We start from the raw sequence: 20,896 nt of genomic DNA, 5'->3' as shown, positions 1-20,896 counted from the left end.
AATCTAAGTAATAAAGGGTTGGAAAAACACACACATAAGAAGTATTTTAATGAAATAAAACACAACATATTTTTTCATAATTTTTATTACACTCCCAGATCCTAGCGAAGCCATCGATCACCGGCAAAAAAAATAAAAAAACAAACCAACAATATACTCCCTGTCCGACGTAATCCCATTAATAACAATTGTCCCACGACGATCTCCCCTATAGAGCTGTCACATCAGCAGATGTGAATTCTCTATAGGCCTCTGATGACACACTGACCAGAGATGACCCTCCAGCAGTGTGTCATTGGAGATAAGCCTCTCGCTTTACGGCACTACAGCGTGAAAAAATTCTCACGCTGTAGTGCCGCAAAGTGACAGGTGAACTCAGGTGACCGTCGGCGGCGGAGTGATACAATGCTGAGGATTATCTCCGTCATTGTCACTGGAGCCCCTGGAGAGCGGTCGCATCAGCTGATGTGATTGTCGTGGGACAATCGTATTAATTGGATTACGTCGGACACAGAGAGTATAGTGTTTATTTAATTTTTTTTTAAGGTGATTGATGGCTTCGAGGATTAGGTGTAGATGGTAAGTATGAACTATATGTGGGTGTTTTTATTTTTTACATTCAACACATTAGCCGGAAGATGGGACTACTACTGTCCCATCATTGGCTCATGTGTCAATCACTGTCAGTGTAGCAGGTATAGCCCAATGAGACATGTAGTCCCATCGGACGATGCCTGCCTACACACACACGCAGGCCCCCGCACATACTCGCATAGTCCTGCATACCCCCACACACCAAATGCAAAGACAATCATATAAGCATAACTTAGACGGAGCAGCACACTCCCCGTCTGAAATTCCTTAAGGTATTTCACTATATTAATGTTTTTGGGTTTTTTTTAAATAAAGTTTCATAACCTAGAAAACAAACACAAATATGCATGCAATGCAATAATAACTTCAAAACGAGGTAGATGACAGACCGTTCCTGAGACAATCCAAAAATACCGATCTTCGGATCGAAGGAGCCGCTCTACGCCAAACTGTCTCCGACCCAACAGTAATCCGATGAACGAAGTACTGGGGCAGTGTTCTGTTCATGCTTCTTCCTACCGGAATGGCCTCAGCAGATGGTGGTTTATGGCAGACGTGCACAGGGGGGGGATCATACTGTGTGGAGAGGCACAGTGGGGGCAGCATACTATGTGGAGGGGCCAGGGCTGTGGAGTCGGAGTCGTGGAGTTGGTGCTCATTTTGGTGGAGTCGGTATAAAATGGACCGACTCCGACTCCTAAAATATATAATAAATTGGGTACAGTAATTCAATGCAGAATGTACTGAATATTTTTTCATAGGAATTTGGGAAAGTTATGAAATGTCCTATAAATGGCTGTTCTATTCCTGATCTAAGGCTACATTCACACACAGCGTTTTTCCTGCGTTTTTTGAGGATACATTTTTCAGCTGCAAAAGCAGATCAGCCTTTTAAAAAACCGCATCACCTGAAAGGTTTTTGAGCTCATAGATAATGTTTTCAATAGCAAAAGCACATTAGAAATCTGCTCTATCCATTTATCCATATCTGTCTATCCATATCAAATCTTATCTGTACCAAAAGGAATGAAAGCCGGGTAGCACACAGACTAATACTCCTTTTTTTTTTTTTTTTTTAGCATCAGTCAGGAACACTTCATAGCTGCCCAAAAGGACGCCCAGGACAGGCATTGCTCGTCTTCAGTAACACATCAACATCAATTGATAGTTGGAATAAATAGACTGCATTCATCACATCTTCTTAAGGTGCAGGCTTTATTTTCAAGTGTAGGGGTGTGCAGTATGAGGTTCTGCAGCAGCTGAGGAGGGCAGTATGAGGTTCCACGGAACAATATGAGGTTCTGCCCCCCCCCCCCCCAGGTTTAATCCTGGCTACGCCTATGGTGTGACTGTAGCCTGAGGATCTAAGCTTTGTCTTAGCTGAGATAAGTCAGTGTTATATACACACACACAATATATATATATATATATACACAGTACAGACCAAAAGTTTGGACACACCTTCTCAAAGAGTTTTCTTTATTTCCATGACTATGAAAATTGTAGATTCACTCTGAAGGCATCAAAACTATGAATTAACACATGTGGAATTATATAATTAACAAAAAATTGTGAAACAACTGAAAATACTGTATGTCTTATATTCTAGGTTCTTCAAAGTAGCCACCTTTTGCTTTGATTACTGATTTGCACACTCTTGGCATTCTCTTGATGAGCTTCAAGAGGTAGTCACCAGAAAAGGTTTTCACTTCACAGGTGTGCCCTGTCAGGTTTAATAAGTGGGATTTCTTGCCTTATAAATGGGGTTGGGACCATCAGTTATGTTGTGCAGAAGTCTGGTGGATACACAGCTGATAATCCTACTGAATAGACTGTTAGAATTTGTATTATGGCAAGGAAAAAGCAGCTAAAGTAAAACGAGTGGCCATCATTACTATAAGAAATGAAGGTCAGTCAGTCCGAAATATTGGGAAAATTTTGAAAGTGTTCCCAAGTGCTGTGGCAAAAACCATCAAGCACTACAAAGAAACTGGCTCACATGAGGACCACCCCAGGAAAGGAAGACCAAGAGTCACCTCTGCTGCGGTGGATAAGTTCATCCGAGTCACCAGCCTCAGAAATCGCAGGTTAACAGCAGCTCAGATTAGAGACCAGGTCAATGTCACACAGAGTTCTAGCAGCAGACACATCTCTACAACAACTGTTAAGAGTAGACTTTGTGCAGCAGGCCTTCATGGTAAAATAGCTGCTAGGAAACCACTGCTAAGGCCTGTTTCACACTTCCGTTTTTGACCATCAGTCAAAATCCGCCGTTTTGCAAAAAAAAACAGATTCGCCTTTTTTTTTTGGATCCGTTTTTTTCCCCATTGATTTGCATTACCGGCGGATCTTGACGGATGGCCATCCGTTGGATCCGTTTTTTTGCGGATCCGTCAATTTTTTTTTGCGTCCGCCGACATGCCTGGACGGACCATGCAACATTTTTTTTGCTGCAGGATCCGCATTTTATAGTGCGCATGCCCGGAGAAATGAAGTCAGCCGGAAATTTAACCCTGAAATTATTTCTGGCGGACAGAAAAAAATTCTCTCTCTCTCGGGCTGCGGTTCCTTTAAAATTCTTCATTCATCGGATCCGTCAAAAAAACGATCCGGTGGCATCCGTTCACATCAGTTAGCAACGGATCCGCTTTCCGCCATTTTGGCGGATTTTAACTGACACAAAAAAACTGAAGTGTGAAACAGGCCTAAGGACAGGCAACAAACAGAAGAGACTTGTTTGGGCTAAAGAACACAAGGAATGGACATTAGACCAGTGGAAATTTGTGCTTTGGTCTGATGAGTCCAAATTTGAGATCTTTAGTTCCAACCACCGTGTCTGTGTGCGACGCAGAAAAGGTGAGCGGATGGACTCTACATGCCTGGTTCCCACCGTGAAGCATGGAGGAGGAGGTGTGATGGTGCTTTGCTGGTGACACTGTTGGGGATGTATTCAAAATTAAAGGCATACTGAACCAGCATGGCTACCACAGCATCTTGCAGCGGCATGCTATTCCATCCGGTTTACATTTAGTTGGACCATCATTTATTTTTCAACAGGACAATGACCCCAAACACACCTCCAGGCTGTGTAAGGGCTATTTGACCAAGAAGGAGAGTGATGGGGTGCTACGCCAGATGACCTGGCCTCCACAGTCACCAGACCTGAACCCAATCGAGATGGTTTGGGGTGAGCTGGACCGCAGTGTGAAGGCAAAAGTGCCAACAAGTGCTAAGCATCTCTGGGAACTCCTTCAAGACTGTTGGAAGACCATTTCCGGTGACTACCTCTTGAAGCTCATCAAGAGAATGCCAAGAGTGTGCAAAGCAGTAATCAAAGCAAAAGGTGGCTACTGTGAAGTACCTAGAATAAAAGACATATTTTCAGGTGTTTCACACTTTTTTGTTAATTATATAATTCCACATGTGTTACCGTATTTTTCGCTTTGTAAGACGCACTTTTTTTCCCCCAAATTTGGGGGGAAAATAGGGGTGCGTCTTACAATGCAAACATACGTTTTTTTGTGCTGCCGCTGCGGGTGTCCGATACTTGCCGCCACCGCGCTGGGTTCCCCGGGTGCTGCCGCCGCCGCGCTGGGTCCCTCGGGTGCTGCCGCCGCGCTGGGTCCCCCGGTGCCTGCCGCCGCCGTTGGGCTCTGTCCCGTGCTGCGTGGGGGGCTCTGCCGTTCCATCCATGCCTGTGCGGTGGCTTGCTTCCTGGAAAATGGCCGCCGCGCAAGCGCAGATGGAGATCTCGCATTGAAATCTCGGGAGATGAGATTTCAGCGCCGGGGACAGTGGGGGCAGCATACTGTGTGGAGGGGCACAGTGGGGGCAGCATACTGTGTGGAGGGGCACAGTGGGGGCAGCATACTGTGTGGAGGGGCACAGTGGGGGCAGCATACTGTGTGGAGGGGCACAGTGGGGGCAGCATACTGTGTGGAGGGACACAGTGGGGGCAGCATACTGTGTGGAAGGGCACAGTGGGGGCAGCATACTGTGTGGAGGGGCACAGTGGGGGCAGCATACTGTGTGGAGGGGCACAGTGGGGGCAGCATACTGTGTGGAGGGGCACAGTGGGGGCAGCATACTGTGTGGAGGGACACAGTGGGGGCAGCATACTGTGTGGAGGGGCACAGTGGGGGCAGCATACTGTGTGGAGGGGCACAGTGGGGGCAGCATACTGTGTGGAGGGGCACAGTGGGGGCAGCATACTGTGTGGAGGGGCACAGTGGGGGCAGCATACTGTGTGGAGGGGCACAGTGGGGGCAGCATACTGTGTGGAGGGGCACAGTGGGGGCAGCATACTGTGTGGAGGGGCACAGTGGGGGCAGCATACTGTGTGGAGGGGCACAGTGGGGGCAGCATACTGTGTGGAGGGGCACAGTGGGGGCAGCATACTGTGTGGAGGGGCACAGTGGGGGCAGCATACTGTGTGGAGGGGCACAGTGGGGGCAGCATACTGTGTGGAGGGGCACAGTGGGGGCAGCATACTGTGTGGAGGGGCACAGTGGGGGCAGCATACTGTGTGGAGGGGCACAGTGGGGGCAGCATACTGTGTGGAGGGGCACAGTGGGGGCAGCATACTGTGTGGAGGGGCACAGTGGGGGCAGCATACTGTGTGGAGGGGCACAGTGGGGGGGTCATAAAGTGTACTGTGCGGGTGTTATACTGTATGGGGTCTCTGAAAGGACTATCCTAGTGGGTGGAAACACTCACGGGTTTCAGTAGGGGCGCTATTTCTGGGTGGGCACAGAGTTCTGGGTACAGTCAGTAAGGTGCCCCGTTTCCGGTCCTGCAGCTCTGCGCTGTTCGGTGATGTTGCCCTCTAGCTTGTGTAGGGATAATCCCGGTGCTTTCCTGTAAGTATTGTTATTACCGGCCATGTTGTCGGTGTGTGTGCAGTGACCGCCTCCCGGCTCCTATCACGTGACCGCGGAGCGCATGCTCACATTGCTCAGGAGGCCGCCATGCTGCGCTCCCTGCTCCACCGGACCGTGTCCCTGGTCCCCCGGTGCAGCCGGGCCATGTCCGCGGTGTCGCTGCTCGTGTCCCCGGGCCGCTGCCTCTATGACCGGCCTCTGCAGCTCCAGGTCCGCGGGCTGAGCCCCGGGCAGGACGTGACTCTCCGCACCGCTCTGAGCGATGACGGCGGGGAGCTGTTCACCTCCGCGGCTTACTACCGAGCGGACAGCGGCGGGGAGCTGGATGTGAGCCGGAGCCCGGGGCTGGACGGCGGCAGCTACACCGGAGTGGAGCCGGAGGGGCCGCTGTGGTCGGTGCAGCCCCGGACGCCCTTCCGGAGGCTGGTGAAGAAGGACGTGCAGAGTCCGCTGCGGCTGCGCTTCTCCCTGCACCCGGGACACGGCGCCCCCGGGGCTCTGCTGCTGGCGGAGGCCGCTCAGGAGAGGAGCTTCATGGGGGAAGGGGTGAGGCGGGAGCCGCTGCGGGAGGGCCGCGTGCGGGGGACCCTCTTCCTGCCGCCCGGTGAGTGAGCCGCCATGATGTGGCCCCCAGGTTATGCCCTAGGCAGACGCAGTCACACCAGGCCCTGTTACTTTCCTAGAGTTTTCCATAACTTTTTTGCCCCTTAGTTGTATCATCAGCTGTATTTCATTATTTGATTATCATTTTGTTGTTTGTACAAGTTTATTTATTTTTTCAAAGTATTTGATTTTGGAATACATTGGAATTGTTTCTTTTTTTTTTCTCCACCCCGTCCGTGGCCCCCGTCCGCCATCTTTTCCGGAATTCTAGTAGTTCTACTCCATAGTTCGCGCGTGCGCAAAGCAATCTTGCCCTACTGTGGGCAAAGCCGAAAATCATTACTGCGCATGTGTGGCGCCCCTGAGGGTTCAGTCGCCACAGAGGTACTGCACCTCCTCCTGAGATGTGGTGCCCCACCATCCAGGTAAGGTGGAGACACCTGACCACGCTCCAACACCTGCATCCCACACAACATAGTAGTGTAGCAAAGCACCCTTTGGTGGCTCCCTGCTTGGAACACGAAGTGTGCTGGGAGGCGGGTGGAGTTTAGTCTGCACCAAAAGAGCGGGAAGAGTGTAGGAATTAGTCAGTTCGTCACAGGAGTCTGATGAGGTCAGTCTGTGAAAGGAGATCCCCGGAGTGGGATGGAGGAAGGAAGTGCTGCAGCCGACCTCAGTGATCTGGGTCCGCTGGCACGGGAACATTAATAGAAAGCCTGACTCTCCATAAGAAGGGAAAGATTAGTACGGATCGTGAGGAGAAGAAGAGAACCAAGGATTAGAGTTAGAGGAGAATCCTTCCCAAGTTCTAAGCGCATGGCCGGGGTCCGGTCCCCGAGGTTGTATGGATACTAATGATCCTGCAGCAGACACCGGAGGAATAGAAGTAGTGACCTCTTTATTCCCACACCAGACTTAGGGGCATAACAGCATCGTAAGAGAGCCGGGACTAGGTAGTAAGGAGTCCCCGAAGCAGGCTACAGCTGTCTGCCGTACAAGTAGAGTTCTTGGGAACATCTGTCAGGAGGAACTCCAGTGTAACTCAGTACTGTGAGTACTTCACTAAAGGCGCTAAGAGGGAGACGTTCGGAAAAGGCACATGTGTTGGTGGAGTGTTGGAAAGGAGTACTTCATCTTGCCTGGAAGTTGGCTCCTGACCTGAAGGACACTGCACAGATGCGGGCTCTGGTGCCACAAAAGACTATGAGTAGAGCTTTGGAACTAATAGGAAAAATAACCTCGGCACACTCATATACAAATTCCAAGGAATAAACTCATGTAGCTGCTTATAATTTTTATTCAGAATTTCAGTGGACCAAAAAATGATTGATATAATACAGATAAAAATATCCAACGTTTCGGCTCGCAGGCCTTTATCAAGGATTTATCTGTAATGATAAACAAATTTTATCCAGATATATGCAAACACTATCACACAAACAAAAATGGAAAATAAAAGGTCCATATAATATACTTCAGTGTCATAATTGAATATATTATATGCAATAAATATATAGCGCACAAAAAAAACATCAAAAGTAGTACAATGTTGCAATTATGAAATAATTCCACAAGAGAGGCAATATATATCCGCCCATACATATATAAGATATATAATGAAGCAAAAAATGATCCAAAATGTATTTAGTACCTGTAAATAGAAGACAAACGGGTCCTAAATTCTGACTGGATATATGTTCATTAGTGACCTATAGGAGTCACGTACTATGAAACAAAAAAAATAGAAAAAATATATACAGTGTCTACAAGTAGTATTCAACCCCCTGCAGATTTAGCAGGTTTGATAAGATGCAAATAAGTTAGAGTCTGCAAACTTCAAACAAAAGCAGGATTTATTAACAGATGCATAAATCTTACAAACCAACAAGTTAAGTTGCTCAGTTAAATTTTAATAAATTGTCAACATAAAAGTGTGGGTCAATTATTATTCAACCCCTAGGTTTAATATTTTGTGGAATAACCCTTGTTTGCAATTACAGCTAATAATCGTCTTTTATAAGACCTGATCAGGCCGCCACTGGTCTCTGGAGTTATCTTGGCCCACTCCTCCATGCAGATATTCTCCAAGTTATCTAAGTTCTTTGGGTGTCTCATGTGGACTTTAATCTTGAGCTCCTTCCACAAGTTTTCAATTGGGTTAAGGTCAGGAGACTGACTAGGCCACTGCAACACCTTGATTTTTTCCCTCTGGAACCAGGCCTTGGTTTTCTTGGCTGTGTGCTTTGGGACGTTGTCTTGTTGGAAGATGAAATGACGACCCATCTTAAGATCCACGATGGAGGTGCGGAGGTTCTTGGCCAAAATCTCCAGGTAGGCCGTGCTATCCATCTTCCCATGGATGCGGACAAGATGGCCAGGCCCCTTGGCTGAGAAACAGCCCCACAGCATGATGCTGCCACCACCATGCTTGACTGTAGGGATGGTATTCTTGGGGTCATATGCAGTGCCATCCAGTCTCCAAACGTCACGTGTGTGGTTGGCACCAAAGATCTCGATCTTGGTCTCATCAGACCAGAGAACCTTGAACCAGTCCGTCTCAGAGTCCTCCAAGTGATCATGAGCAAACTGTAGACGAGCCTTGACATGACGCTTTGAAAGTAAAGGTACCTTACGGGCTCGTCTGGAACGGAGACCATTGCGGTGGAGTACGTTACTTATGGTATTGACTGAAACCAATGTCCCCACTGCCATGAGATCTTCCCGGAGCTCCTTCCTTGTTGTCCTTGGGTTAGCCTTGACTCTTCGGACAAGCCTGGCCTCGGCACGGGTGGAAACTTTCAAAGGCTGTCCAGGCCGTGGAAGGCTAACAGTAGTTCCATAAGCCTTCCACTTCCGGATGATGCTCCCAACAGTGGAGACAGGTAGGCCCAACTCCTTGGAAAGGGTTTTGTACCCCTTGCCAGCCTTGTGACCCTCCACGATCTTGTCTCTGATGGCCTTGGAATGCTCCTTTGTCTTTCCCATGTTGACCAAGTATGAGTGCTGTTCACAAGTTTGGGGAGGGTCTTAATTAGTCAGAAAAGGCTGGAAAAAGAGATAATTAATCCAAACATGTGAAGCTCATTGTTCTTTGTGCCTGAAATACTTCTTAATACTTTAGGGGAACCAAACAGAATTCTTGTGGTTTGAGGGGTTGAATAATAAATGACCCTCTGAATAAACCTTTCACAATTTAAAAAAAAAATAATAAAAGAAATAACATTCTTTTTTGCTGCAGTGCATTTCACACTTCCAGGCTGATCTACAGTCCAAATGTCACAATGCCAAGTTAATTCCGAATGTGTAAACCTGCTAAATCTGCAGGGGGTTGAATACTACTTGTAGACACTGTATATATGCCATAAAAGACTAGACAAAGATAGTAAAGTCAAAATAAAGTCTCCTAGAAAAAACATACCTATTGTATGAGTATATATCCAGACCGTCAGAAGGTGGTGCGCTGTGGACGCCTTGTGAGCCGTCAGTCCCTTAAATACATGCGTGACGAAAATACTTCTGGGTGGAGGGCGGCGTTCCCCGCTGTGTACTGTGCAGGTGCCATCCAAAGCTGTCGGAGACAGCCGAAAAAGAACGAAGAAGAAAGGGGCGGTATTACCCACTGTGAATCGCGCATGCGCCGTTCAAGGACGGCAAAAGTAGCCACAGGGAGTGAAAAGAAAACCTATATCTCCAGGAAGTGCAAAGACCTGATGGGAAGTGCTCTATAAATTGCTGGAACAGAACCAACTTGTGGCACCTAAGCGCTGTGACCGGATACCGGGAAACAGTTGTTAGGTTATCTAAAAAAGAAATAAAAAACATAAAAAATAATCCTTTATGGAAAGCTGATCAGCACATATAGAGTATCATAAAGTATAATCACAAGAGTCATAAAACAAAAAATACATACTCATAACAATGGATACTTATTAATACATACTAATACAGAGGGGAGAGGAACAATATTAACCCTTTACAGTGAATAATAAAAACAGTGATTCATAAGGAAAATGTTAATAATATTAATAGGACACCTCATATTCTCTGTTAAGTCCTAATGGTGTTAATGTTTGAAGTGTGTAAATCCAAAAGGATTCACGCTCCTTCAGTCTCTTTAACCTATCACCACCCCTTCTTGATATTTGAACCTGATCAATAACCTGATACCTCAACTGGGCAACAGAATGACCACATGATAAGAAATGAAACGGAATGGGTAATAAAGTATGTCCGCACCTGATAGTAGACTTATGTTGAGAAATGCGATCCCGGACATGCTGGGTAGTCTCCCCAACATATCCGAGACCGCATGGGCACTTAATAAGCCCGACACTACATCATCTAAGTGTCACTTCACTTACTCTGCCCTGGGACTACAGCCCTGCCTGTGGAGGGCTATAACATCATTGCTGCACCACACCATCTGTCCCAGAGGATCTGTCTGCAGCGTCAGCTCAACATCTTCATTGCCGAACACCACAGGTGGTGTCACGACTCATTCATTCATAAACTGTAATCATCATAAGCACACTGAACATTTCCCCCCTTTTACATTGGGCGCCCAGGGCCACGGGCCGGGTTCCAGCTGCCGTGACATCTCCCATTGAAGCTCATCGGGCCCGGTACCGAGTACCCCACAGCCCTGGGAGGGCGACCCACATGCGCCGGTACACTATGTCCTGGAACACAGCAAAATACTTCTGGGACATATTGTACCGGCGCATGCGCTGTAATGATTTTCGGCTTTGCCCACTGTAGGGCAAGATTGCTTTGCGCACATGCGAACTATTTGGGTAGAACTACTAGAATTCTGGAAAAGATCGCGGACGGGGGCCACGGATGGGGTGGAGAAAAAAAGAAGAAACATCGGACCGGACAAAGGCCATTTACATAGGCCGCCAACTTCCGGTGACAGATTCCCTTTAAAGGGTCAGTCAAGTAGGACCTGGAACTTTTTTTTCTAAGGGTTCACCTGAACAACAGAAGGAAGTCTTCATTACATGACATCCATTATAACCAATTATGGGTTCTATAGAGGAAACGTTTCTTATTGTAGGTACTCTGGGACCCAAATGCAGACCCCATCTGTGATGCCTGCAGTAGGATAGGGTTTGTATAACTGTACCACTCCTTTAATATCACTTATTATTTTTGTCACATGGACCAGTGTCAGATCTGAGTCGTTTCCTCTGTTATGTTTACAGGTCCTGGGCCATTTCCAGGAGTTATAGAAGTTCCAGGTGCTGGTGGAGGCCTCCTGGAATATAAGGCGAGCTTGTTGGCGAGTAGAGGTTTTGCCACGCTGGCGTTGGCTTACTATAACTATGAAGATCTACCTAAAGAAATGAAGGAGCTTCAGCTGGAATACTTTGAAGAAGCAGTAAACTGTTTGCTGCAACATCCGCAGGTGGGCAGAGTTCTCACAGTCAGATCTTGTACCTGGGACTGAAATGAGGGGTTACCTTATTTTTTGGATTATAAGATGCACCTAGGTTATAGAGGAGGGAAATAGGAGAAAAAAAGATCAACCTGTTATTATGATCAGGCTTATACTAAATATATGAAAGCACTGTCCTACTGGTTTATTAGGTACTTAGGGTCTTCGGCTCTGCTCCGGCCCCTCAGCTGCCTCTGGTGTCTTGTAACGGTTTTAAAAATCGCATTGGCGCAGCCCTAACTGCGGGCGGCACTTGGGCACATTCACAATGTACGCAGCAGGGACTCCGCTTCTGCCTCCCGTGCTTCCCACTGCCGATACTCCCCTTAATCCCAGCCCAGAGCCTGCAGCATCGCCCCACTTGTGCTGCCGCCAATCCTGCCTCCTGTGACCCTGCTCCACAGCACACCCCCCCAAAGCTTTATTCAGCATATAAGACCCTCCCAAATTTAGGGGAAAAAAGTGCATCTTATACAGGTGCGTCTCACAAAATTAGAATATCATCAAAAAGTCAATTTATTTCAGTTCTTCAATGCAAAAAGTGAAACTCATATATAGAGTCATTACAAACAGAGTGATCTATTTCACGTGTTTATTTCTGTTAACCCCTTCGCAACATGCGCCGTACTAGTACTGCTCTGCAGGAGATGCGACTATCCCCATAGCAGTACTAGTACGGCCGCGGCAATTGGGTGCTATCACCAATCGTGGGCATTTAACCCCTCTGACAGTGGCATAGGGAAGCTTCGTGCAAGGAGGGGGCTCTCTGCACGCTCCCACCTGACCAACATGATGTCATTGCTTTATTCTGATGGTCTCCGTGGAGACCTCCGGCACCAAGATGGTCGCCGGTTCTGCAGGGAGGGGTGGCTTGTGAGCTCCTGCTGAGATCAGGCGCCGGCTTGCCTCCTTCCCTGCCTGTCAGATCACTGATCTGATATTCTGCAGCGATCTAATGTAAAATAGTAATATCCCATATTGGGACAATGTAATAAAGTTTAAAATATATATATTGTGTAAAAATATTTTTTTTTAAAAAATCCCCAAATAAAAGAAAAAAAAATAAATATTTTACCAATAAATACATTTATTTATGTAAATAAAAAAAACAATAAAAGAACACATTTGGTATCGCAGCGTCCATAACGATCCACTCTATAAAACTTTCCCTCTAGTTAACCCCTTCAGTGAACACCATAAAAAAAAAAACGAGGCAAAAAACAATGCTTTATCATCGTACTGCCGAACAAAAAGTGCAATAAAACAGGATCAAAAAGACGGATGTAAATAAAAATGGAACCGCTGAAAACGTCATCTTGTCCCGCAAAACACAAGCCGTCATACTGCTCCATCAGCAGAAAAATAAAAAAGTTATAGCTCTAAGAATAAAGCGATGCAAAAATAATTATTTCTACGCCTCATTGAGGGACACAGGACCATGGGTATTATGCTGCTGCCACTAGTAGGACACTAAGTGAACACAGAAAAGATAAGCTCCTCCTCTGCAGTATACACCCTCCTGCTTTCTCTAATCGAACCAGTTCTTGCTTAGTGTCTGTAGGACGCATTTGGGTCTGGTCTTCAGGCCCCAACATTATTATTTTCCATTTTTATTTTTTGAAAATTTTTAACTTCACGGAATGAAGGGGCAACGGGTCCCTTCAGGGTTCTGATCTCCCCGAATCATCAACAGGTGAGATCGCGGAGTGTCGCCTCCCGGTACCCTCTCCTGCGCCGCCTGGAAGCCATGCCTGATCTCTCTTTAGTGGCGACGGGTTCCTTCACGGTCCCGATCTCCACACACCAGCAACAGGCAAGCACATGAAGTGTCGCCTCCTTGTATCCCCTCTTGGACCCAGGCCTAATGCCTTAGGGAGTGAACCCGCTGGATGTACAGAGGCCCCCCCCCAATGGCATTTGTGCAGCCCCCACTGCATCACCACTGATTGAAAACGGATGATGGAAGGAGACAGAAAGTCTCTCTCCACCCCCCTGTCTATGGGGATGGTGAATTGAGGGGAAACTCTATGACCAGCACACCTGCAGCTCCGGCTGTGCTACATCATTCAGCTGGCTTCTGTGAGTATGGCTGCGGCTGATAGACCGAAGACCTCATCCAGGCACAGAAAGGGGCGTCCGGTGGCGTTTGTGCACCGCTTTCGGCTCCTTTTTGACTTGCGCCCGGCTGGTGCCGTAAATCTGATTCAAGGTATCCCGGCGGTGTCCTCCCCTCCGTTTTTGGTCCCCCTCAGCCCTGGTCCCGAGGGGGAGCAGGTTCACCGGCGACGTCCTCACTTTCGGCCGGCACCAGTAATTTAGTCCCCGGCTTCTAGCCGGACTAGGCCCCGATTTACACAGCTCTGCCCACCACAGGCGGCGCCACCCAAACTTCTGGCGCTACTCTTGTCAAACGAGGAGCGCCCTCATATTCTCGGCGGCCATCTTCCTACACCTCCAGAGAGCAGGGTGAGGAGCCTAGTCACCGACAGCTGCGGTAACATCCGGAACAGCAGCGCCAATAACAGCGCTGCGAGGGGTGCGAACACTGACACCTTCCCTGGGGACACAAGACGCAGGACCTGGGTAAGCTGCAAAGACAGAGCTTAACCCTTTCTCTGCACATACACTTGGTGCATCATCTTTCCAAGGGGCTCCATGGGTACACTATGTCTCAATCTAAAGCATCCACAAAGGCTAACAAAACAGTGTTTTTTGCCTCATGTACCACTTGTAATACTTTCTTGCCCCGAGGCCACAATACTCCATTCTGCCCAGCCTGTGACCAGTTATAACCTCAGGAGCCACTCACCGCCGCTACCAACCCTAGTGGACCTAGTCCCCCTGAGTGGGCTACGTCTCTGTCACTGTCTATGGCTTCTCTGGCTAAGGCAATAGACTCTCTCCGGGACCCCTCCTCAAGTCAGGGCATCCGTTTGTCTGTTGCGGAGCTCTCCTGCGATGAACGAGAACCGTCGTCCAGCAGGGGTTGTACTCTATCAAAAAGTGTTAATGTTCCTAGAAAAAGGACCCATGACACGTCCCTCGGGCTTTCTCGTGCTTCGGCGTCAGTTTCTCACTCCCCTTCTCCAGGGGTTCGCAGCAAACATGATTCAGAATATGAGGCTGATGCATCCTTAGACCAGGACTCGCAGAACTATCAGGAGACATTTGATACCCTCAATGAGTCAGTCAATAAGACTCTGAGGGTGGACGAGGAATCTATAACTATCTCGGATCACGCAGTGTCTTTTAAGAGGGCTAAACGTCCTCAAAGGGTGTTTGGCAATCACCCAGAGTTTCAGGACATTGTTCAGAGACATAGGAATCGACCGGACAAACGATTCACAGGGCAGAAGCCTATTGAGTCGAGATATCCCTTTGCTTTTGATTTAAGGAAGGATTGGCTACAGTCCCTTTCAGTGGATCCTCTGGTATCGCGTCTTGCATCCAAAACGCTTTTATCCTTGTCTGATAGCTCCTCAGTCAAAAATCCCACTGACCATCAAATTGACTACCTTGCTCGGTCAGTCTTTGAGGCTTCTGGAGCTGCGCTCTTTCCATCCTTTGCCATGACCTGGGTGACTAAGGCTATGGTCGACTGGGCAGAGACTTTAACGACAGTATTCTTCTCCCTGAGGCAGCAAGCGTCGCTAGCCAGATATCTCGGTCCGGGGATTTCGTGGTAAGCGCTTCTTTAGATGCGGCCAACTGCGCTGCACAGGCAGCAGCAAATGGCATCACCATTAGGAGGGCACTATGGCTCAGAGAGTGGCAAGCGGATTCTGCTTCCAAAAATTCCTTTACCTCTCTGCCTTACCAGAGTGGTCATTTATTTGCAGAAAAACTGGATCAGCTAATCTCCGAAACTAACAGAGGGAAAACTAAATTCCTTCCCCAGCAAAGGCCCACTCGGCCGATTCGGAGTCAACAACAGGTTCGGACCCGGCCTTTTCGCAGCAATACCAGCTGGTCCTCTACAATTGTCTCTTCTGGATCAGGGCGGCCACCGCATAGGAACAGAGGTTCTCAGGTCTCATATAGACCTAATCATTCCTGGAAGAGCAGGCCAAAACAGTCTGGATCCAAGGGAGCCAGGTCCCATAGATCCTCTGTACAATGACTCGTTGCGGTATCCGGTGGGCACCAACAAAGTAGGTGGCCACCTACTTTTGTTCCTTCAAGCCTGGCTCTTGGTCATTCACGACGAGTTGGTCAGAGATCTGGTGTCCTCCGAATACAAAACAGAGCTTTCTCCTCCTCCCCCCCCCCCCCCCCGACGCTGATTTTCCGGTCTTCTCCTTCCCAAGTCAAAGGCAAAAGCTTTTTTCCAAGCCATAGATGCACTCTGAAAGGATGGAGTCATTATCCTAGTCCCTCAAAACGAAAGGTTCAAGGGCTTTTACTCAAATCTGTTTGTGGTTCCGAAGAAGGACGGTACAGTGCGGCCCATACTGGACCTAAAACTGTTGAGTCTCTCCGCTCAGTCGTCGCCTAGATGGAGAAAGGGGAGTTCCTAGCATCCATTGACATCCAGGATGCTTACTTTCGCATCACAATTTTTCCCCCTCACCAAACATATCTATGCTTTGCGGTTCGCTGCCTTGCCACCGCACCCAGAGTCTTCACCAACGTCTTGGGGGCAGTCTTGGCCATTCTTCATGCTCGGGGAGTGGTAGTGCTACCGTATCTAGACGATCTGCTGATCAAGGGACTTTCTTGTCATGCTTGCGCGGAGTGCGTGAGTATCACGGTGGATACACTTTCTCACCTGGGCTGGAAGATAAACTTAAAAAAAAGTCTTCTCCAGTACCAGCTCAGCAAATTACCTTCTTGGGAATGATCTTGGACACTTCCTGAGGGTTGGTGATTCTCCCTCCAGAAAAGGTCTTAGCTTTGCAATGTGGAGCACGGATGCTCTCACGCTCTTTTCCTCACTCCATGCGATTCAGTATGGGGGTACTCGGCAAGATGTTGGCAGCGATAGAGGCGGTTCCATTCGCACACCTACACCTCTGCCCTTTGCAACATGCGCTTCTGACTGCTTGGGACAGGAACCCATTCTCTCTCGACCGTCGATTCCGTCTGCCTCAGTGGGTCAGGCGGACCCTCAGGTGGTGGACGCTGAAGTCTTCACTGGATCAAGGGAAGTCCTTTCTTCCAGTACGTTGGCTAGTGGTGACCACCGACGCCAGTCTTCTTGGTTGGGGTGCAGTTTTCCGCCATCACATGGCACAAGGACGCTGGTCCACTCGAGAGTCGCGCCTCCCGATCAAAATCTTGTATATACGAGCAATCAAGTTAGCCCTTCTGAGACTTCATCATCTCCTGGCATGTCACCCCATCAGGATCCAATCCGACAATGCCACGGAAGTGGCGTACATCAACCGGCAGGGGGCACCGGCAGCAAGACGGCCATGTAAGAAGAAGGCCACATTCTCTGATGGGCCGAGTGGAACCACTCGGTCATCTAGATGGTTCACATCCCGGGTGTAGAGAACTGGGCGGCATATTTTCTCAGCTGCCAAGGCCTCTCCTCGGGAGAGTGCTCTCTTCATACAGAGGTTTTTCAGCAGATCTGTCGTCGCTGGGGAACTTGGGATGTAGGATCTGATCGCCTCAAGGCTAAACACCAAAGTTCCTGAGTTTATAGCTCTCTCCCATGACACAGTGGCCATCGAAGCGGATGCACTGGTCCTTCCGTGGCATCAATTTCGGTTTCCGTATGTATTTCCCCCGCTCCCGTAATTTTCGAGGGTCATCAAAAAAATCAGGGCAGAAGGGGTGCCAGTGATCCTGGTCGCGCCGGACTGGCCGTGCCGGGCGTGGTACGCGGTGCTAGTACAGCTCGTCACCAATGTTCCCTGGCGACTGCCGGATCGCCCAGATCTGCTTTCCCAGGGCCCGGTTTACCACCAGAACTCTCGGGCCCTGTGTTTAACGGCTTGGCCATTGAATCCTGGGTTCTAACTTGTTAGGGCTGGCGGAAATAAATCACCAAATAATAAAATAATAGTAAGGTGCGTTCGCAGCCCGGGGTCCACCATGCAGGGATGGTAAACTGCTGCTTAGTAATGGCAGAAGTATAAAGCGGTATACAAAAGGTCACACGTGGGTTAACGTCACCCAGTGTGAACATGGCGAACTCTGTTACCTCACAGAGCCGCACTACCGCAGAACATATATGCCGGAGCCTGTTTAGCTCACAGAGCTCGGCAACGGAGCGCACAGAATGCGGTCACAGAACACTGCCCCAAGGACGCGGGGTCAGAGTCCCTCTAGACCTTCTGAGCGCGCGGAGTCGCACCTGCGGACGCCACTATAGACTCTGACTGGTGGAGTGTCGAGCACGTGCACCGTGACGTGCAGAGCCAGCGGTGGACAGTGATGCCAGTCTCAGACTCTGCCTCTATCTACACCTAAGCCTGGGCGCTTAACAGGTTAGGCTGCACAACACATGCTTACCAATTGTAGGGGTTTCTTAATAAGTCATTCACCAGAGACATTCATACATTCATACAACACTCACTCCTCATAGTCTGGTAGTCCCCATTGGCACTTCCCTCTCAGCTTCCACTAAACTTCTATCTCTCACTTCCTCCTTTGGCCTCACTCAATTGTCTTCTACAGCCACCCACAAAGATGGCCACACACTGGACCTCATCTTCACCCGCCTCTGCTCCCTATGTAACCTCTCTAACTCACCTCTTCCTCTCTCTGACCACATCCTTCTCACATTCTCTTCCCTCTCCACTCCATGTCTACAATCCCCACCCCACAAACTTTCACACCCTCGCAGAAATCTTAAACACCTTGACCTACACTCATTCTCAGAATCCCTCCTCCCTCTCACAGATATAAGTTCCTTACACAGTGCGGATGACGCTGCTGCTCTATATAACACCACAATAGCTGTAGCTTTGGAATCTGCTGCCCCACTTACACATACCAAAGCTCGCAAAATCAACAGACAGCCCTGGCACACCAGCCTGACCAAAGAACTGAGGCGAGCTTCCAGGGCTGCTGAGCGCAGATGGAAAAGATCCCACTCCAACGAGCACTTCATCGCATTCAAATAGTCCCTCACTACTTTCAAGACCACACTTGCCACAGCTAAACAAACCTACTTCTCATCTCTCATATCCTCCCTGTCTCACAACCCTAAACAGTTATTCAACACCTTCAATTCTCTCCTCCGTCCCCCAGCACCTCCCCCCTCCCCACTCATCTCAGCTGAAGACTTTGCCTCATTTTTCAAGCTGAAGATTGATAACATCAGAGACAGTTTTGGTCAACAACCCCCCAGAGCCCTTCCTCCCGGCTTCCCAGCCCTCCACCTCCAAAACCAACTTCTCCACCATTACAGAAGATCGACTCTCCACTCTACTGTCAAGATCACATCTCACCACCTGTGCACTAGACCCGATCCCATCCCACTTCATCCCAAACCTCACCACAGTCTTCATCCCAACCCTAACCCATCTCTTCAATCTATCACTAACAACTGGTGTTTTCCCCTCAAGCTTTAAACATGCCTCCATCACACCTATCCTCAAAAAGCCCTCTCTTGACCCATCCTCTGTATCTAGCTATCGCCCTATATCACTTCTCCCCTATGCCTCCAAGCTACTGGAACAACACGTCTACCTTGAACTGTCCTCCCATCTCTCTTCTTGCTCCCTCTTCGACCGCTTACAATCTGGCTTCCGGTCACACCACTCCACTGAAACTGCCCTTACTAAGGTCACCAATGACCTCTTAACCGCCAAGAGCAAGCGACACTACTCTGTCCTCCTCCTCCTGGACCTGTCGGCTGCCTTTGACACAGTGGACCATTCCCTATTACAGACCCTCTCATCCCTTGGAATCCCAGACTTGGCCCTATCCTGGATCTCATCATACCTAACAGACCGGACATTCAGCGTCTCCCACTCACACACCACCTCCTCACCTCGCCCCCTATCTGTTGGAGTCCCACAAGGTTCAGTCCTAGGACCCCTGCTCTTCTCCATTTACATCTTTGGCCTGGGACAGCTCATAGAATCTCATGGCTTTCAGTATCATCTCTATGCTGATGACACACAGATCTACATCTCTGGACCAGATATCACCTCCCTACTAACCAGAATCCCTCAATGTCTGTCCGCTATTTCATCCTTCTACTCCGCTAGATTTCTGAAACTTAACATGGACAAAACAGAATTCATCATCTTTCCCCCATCTCACGTGACCCCCCCCAACGAACCTATCCATTACAGTAAATGGCTGCCCACTCTCCCCAGTCCCACAAGCTCGCTGCCTCGGGGTAATCCTTGACGCTGATCTCTCCTTCAAACCACATATCAAAGCCCTTTCCACTTCCTGCCGACTTCAACTCAAAAATATTTCACGAATCCGTTCATTCCTCAACCAAAAATCTGCAAAAACCCTAGTCCATGCCCTCATCATCTGACTACTGCAACTTCCTGCTCTGTGGCCTCCCCTTGAACACTCTCGCACCCCTCCAATCTATTCTAAACTCTGCTGCCCGACTAATCCACCTGTCCCCCCGCTATTCCCCAGCTTCTCCCCTCTGTCAATCCCTTCACTGGCTCCCCATTGCCCAGAGACTCCAGTACAAAACCCTAACCATGACATACAAAGCCATCCACAACCTGTCTCCTCCATACATCTGTGATCTCGTCTCCCGGTACTTTCCTGCATGCAACCTCCGATCCTCACAAGATCTCCTTCTCTACTCCCCTCTTATCTCCTCTTCCCACAATCGCATACAAGATTTCGCGCATCACCCCTACTCTGGAACTCTCTACCACAACATATCAGACTCTCACCTACCATCGAAACCTTCAAAAAGAGCCTGAAGACCCACCTCTTCCGACAAGCCTGTAACCTTCAGTAACCACAGATCGACCAAACCGCTGCATGACCAGCTCTACCCTCGCCTACTGTATTCTCACCCATCCCTTGTAGATTGTGAGCCTTCGCGGGCAGGGTCCTCTCTCCTCCTGTACCAGTTATGACTTGTATTGTTTAACATTATTGTACTTGTTTTTATTATGTATACCCCTCCTTACATGTAAAGCGCCATGGAATAAATGGCGCTATAACAATAAATAATAATAATAATGCAGTCTATACAGTTGTGGCCAAAAGTATTGACACCCCTGCAATTCTGTCAGATAATACTCAGTTTCTTCCTGAAAATGATTGCAAACACAAATTCTTTGGTATTATTATCTTCATTTAATTTGTCTTAAATGAAAAAACACAAAAAGAATTGTCCTAAAGCCAAATTGGATATAATTCCACACCAAACATAAAAAAGAGGGTGGACAAAAGTATTGGCACTGTTCGAAAAATCATGTGATGCTTCTCTAATTTGTGT

General features: G+C 48.5%; 2 protein-coding genes across 7 annotated transcripts in view; one reads left to right on the top strand and one right to left on the bottom strand.

Annotated features, from left to right (window-relative positions):
• HEATR4 (HEAT repeat containing 4) overlaps positions 1–5,527 on the bottom strand; it is a 73,190-nt gene extending 67,663 nt beyond the window's left edge. For all 5 annotated transcript variants that reach the window (XM_073586200.1, XM_073586239.1, XM_073586209.1 and 2 more), the window contains exon 1: positions 5,311–5,527. The gene's annotated coding sequence lies outside the window, so the exon portion shown is untranslated. The remainder of the gene's footprint in view (positions 1–5,310) is intronic.
• LOC141098437 (acyl-coenzyme A thioesterase 1-like) overlaps positions 5,356–20,896 on the top strand; it is a 31,921-nt gene continuing 16,380 nt past the window's right edge. Inside the window, exons 1-2 of one of the 2 annotated variants that reach the window (XM_073586268.1) lie at positions 5,356–5,453; positions 11,282–11,484. In XM_073586268.1, coding sequence (XP_073442369.1) covers positions 11,422–11,484 — 63 coding nt within the window. In that variant the 5' untranslated portion in view covers positions 5,356–5,453; positions 11,282–11,421. Of the gene's footprint in view, positions 5,454–5,561; positions 6,079–11,281; positions 11,485–20,896 lie in introns of those variants that run through there. The other variant, XM_073586263.1, reaches the window with a different exon arrangement.

This window comes from Dendrobates tinctorius, unplaced genomic scaffold (assembly GCF_039654945.1).
Source record: "Dendrobates tinctorius isolate UK_male_01 unplaced genomic scaffold, ASM3965494v1 ptg000010l, whole genome shotgun sequence".
NCBI classification, from domain to species: domain Eukaryota; kingdom Metazoa; phylum Chordata; class Amphibia; order Anura; family Dendrobatidae; genus Dendrobates; species Dendrobates tinctorius.
The sequence above is the reverse complement of the archived record's forward strand: the minus strand, read 5'-3'. Positions and strand labels throughout refer to the sequence as shown.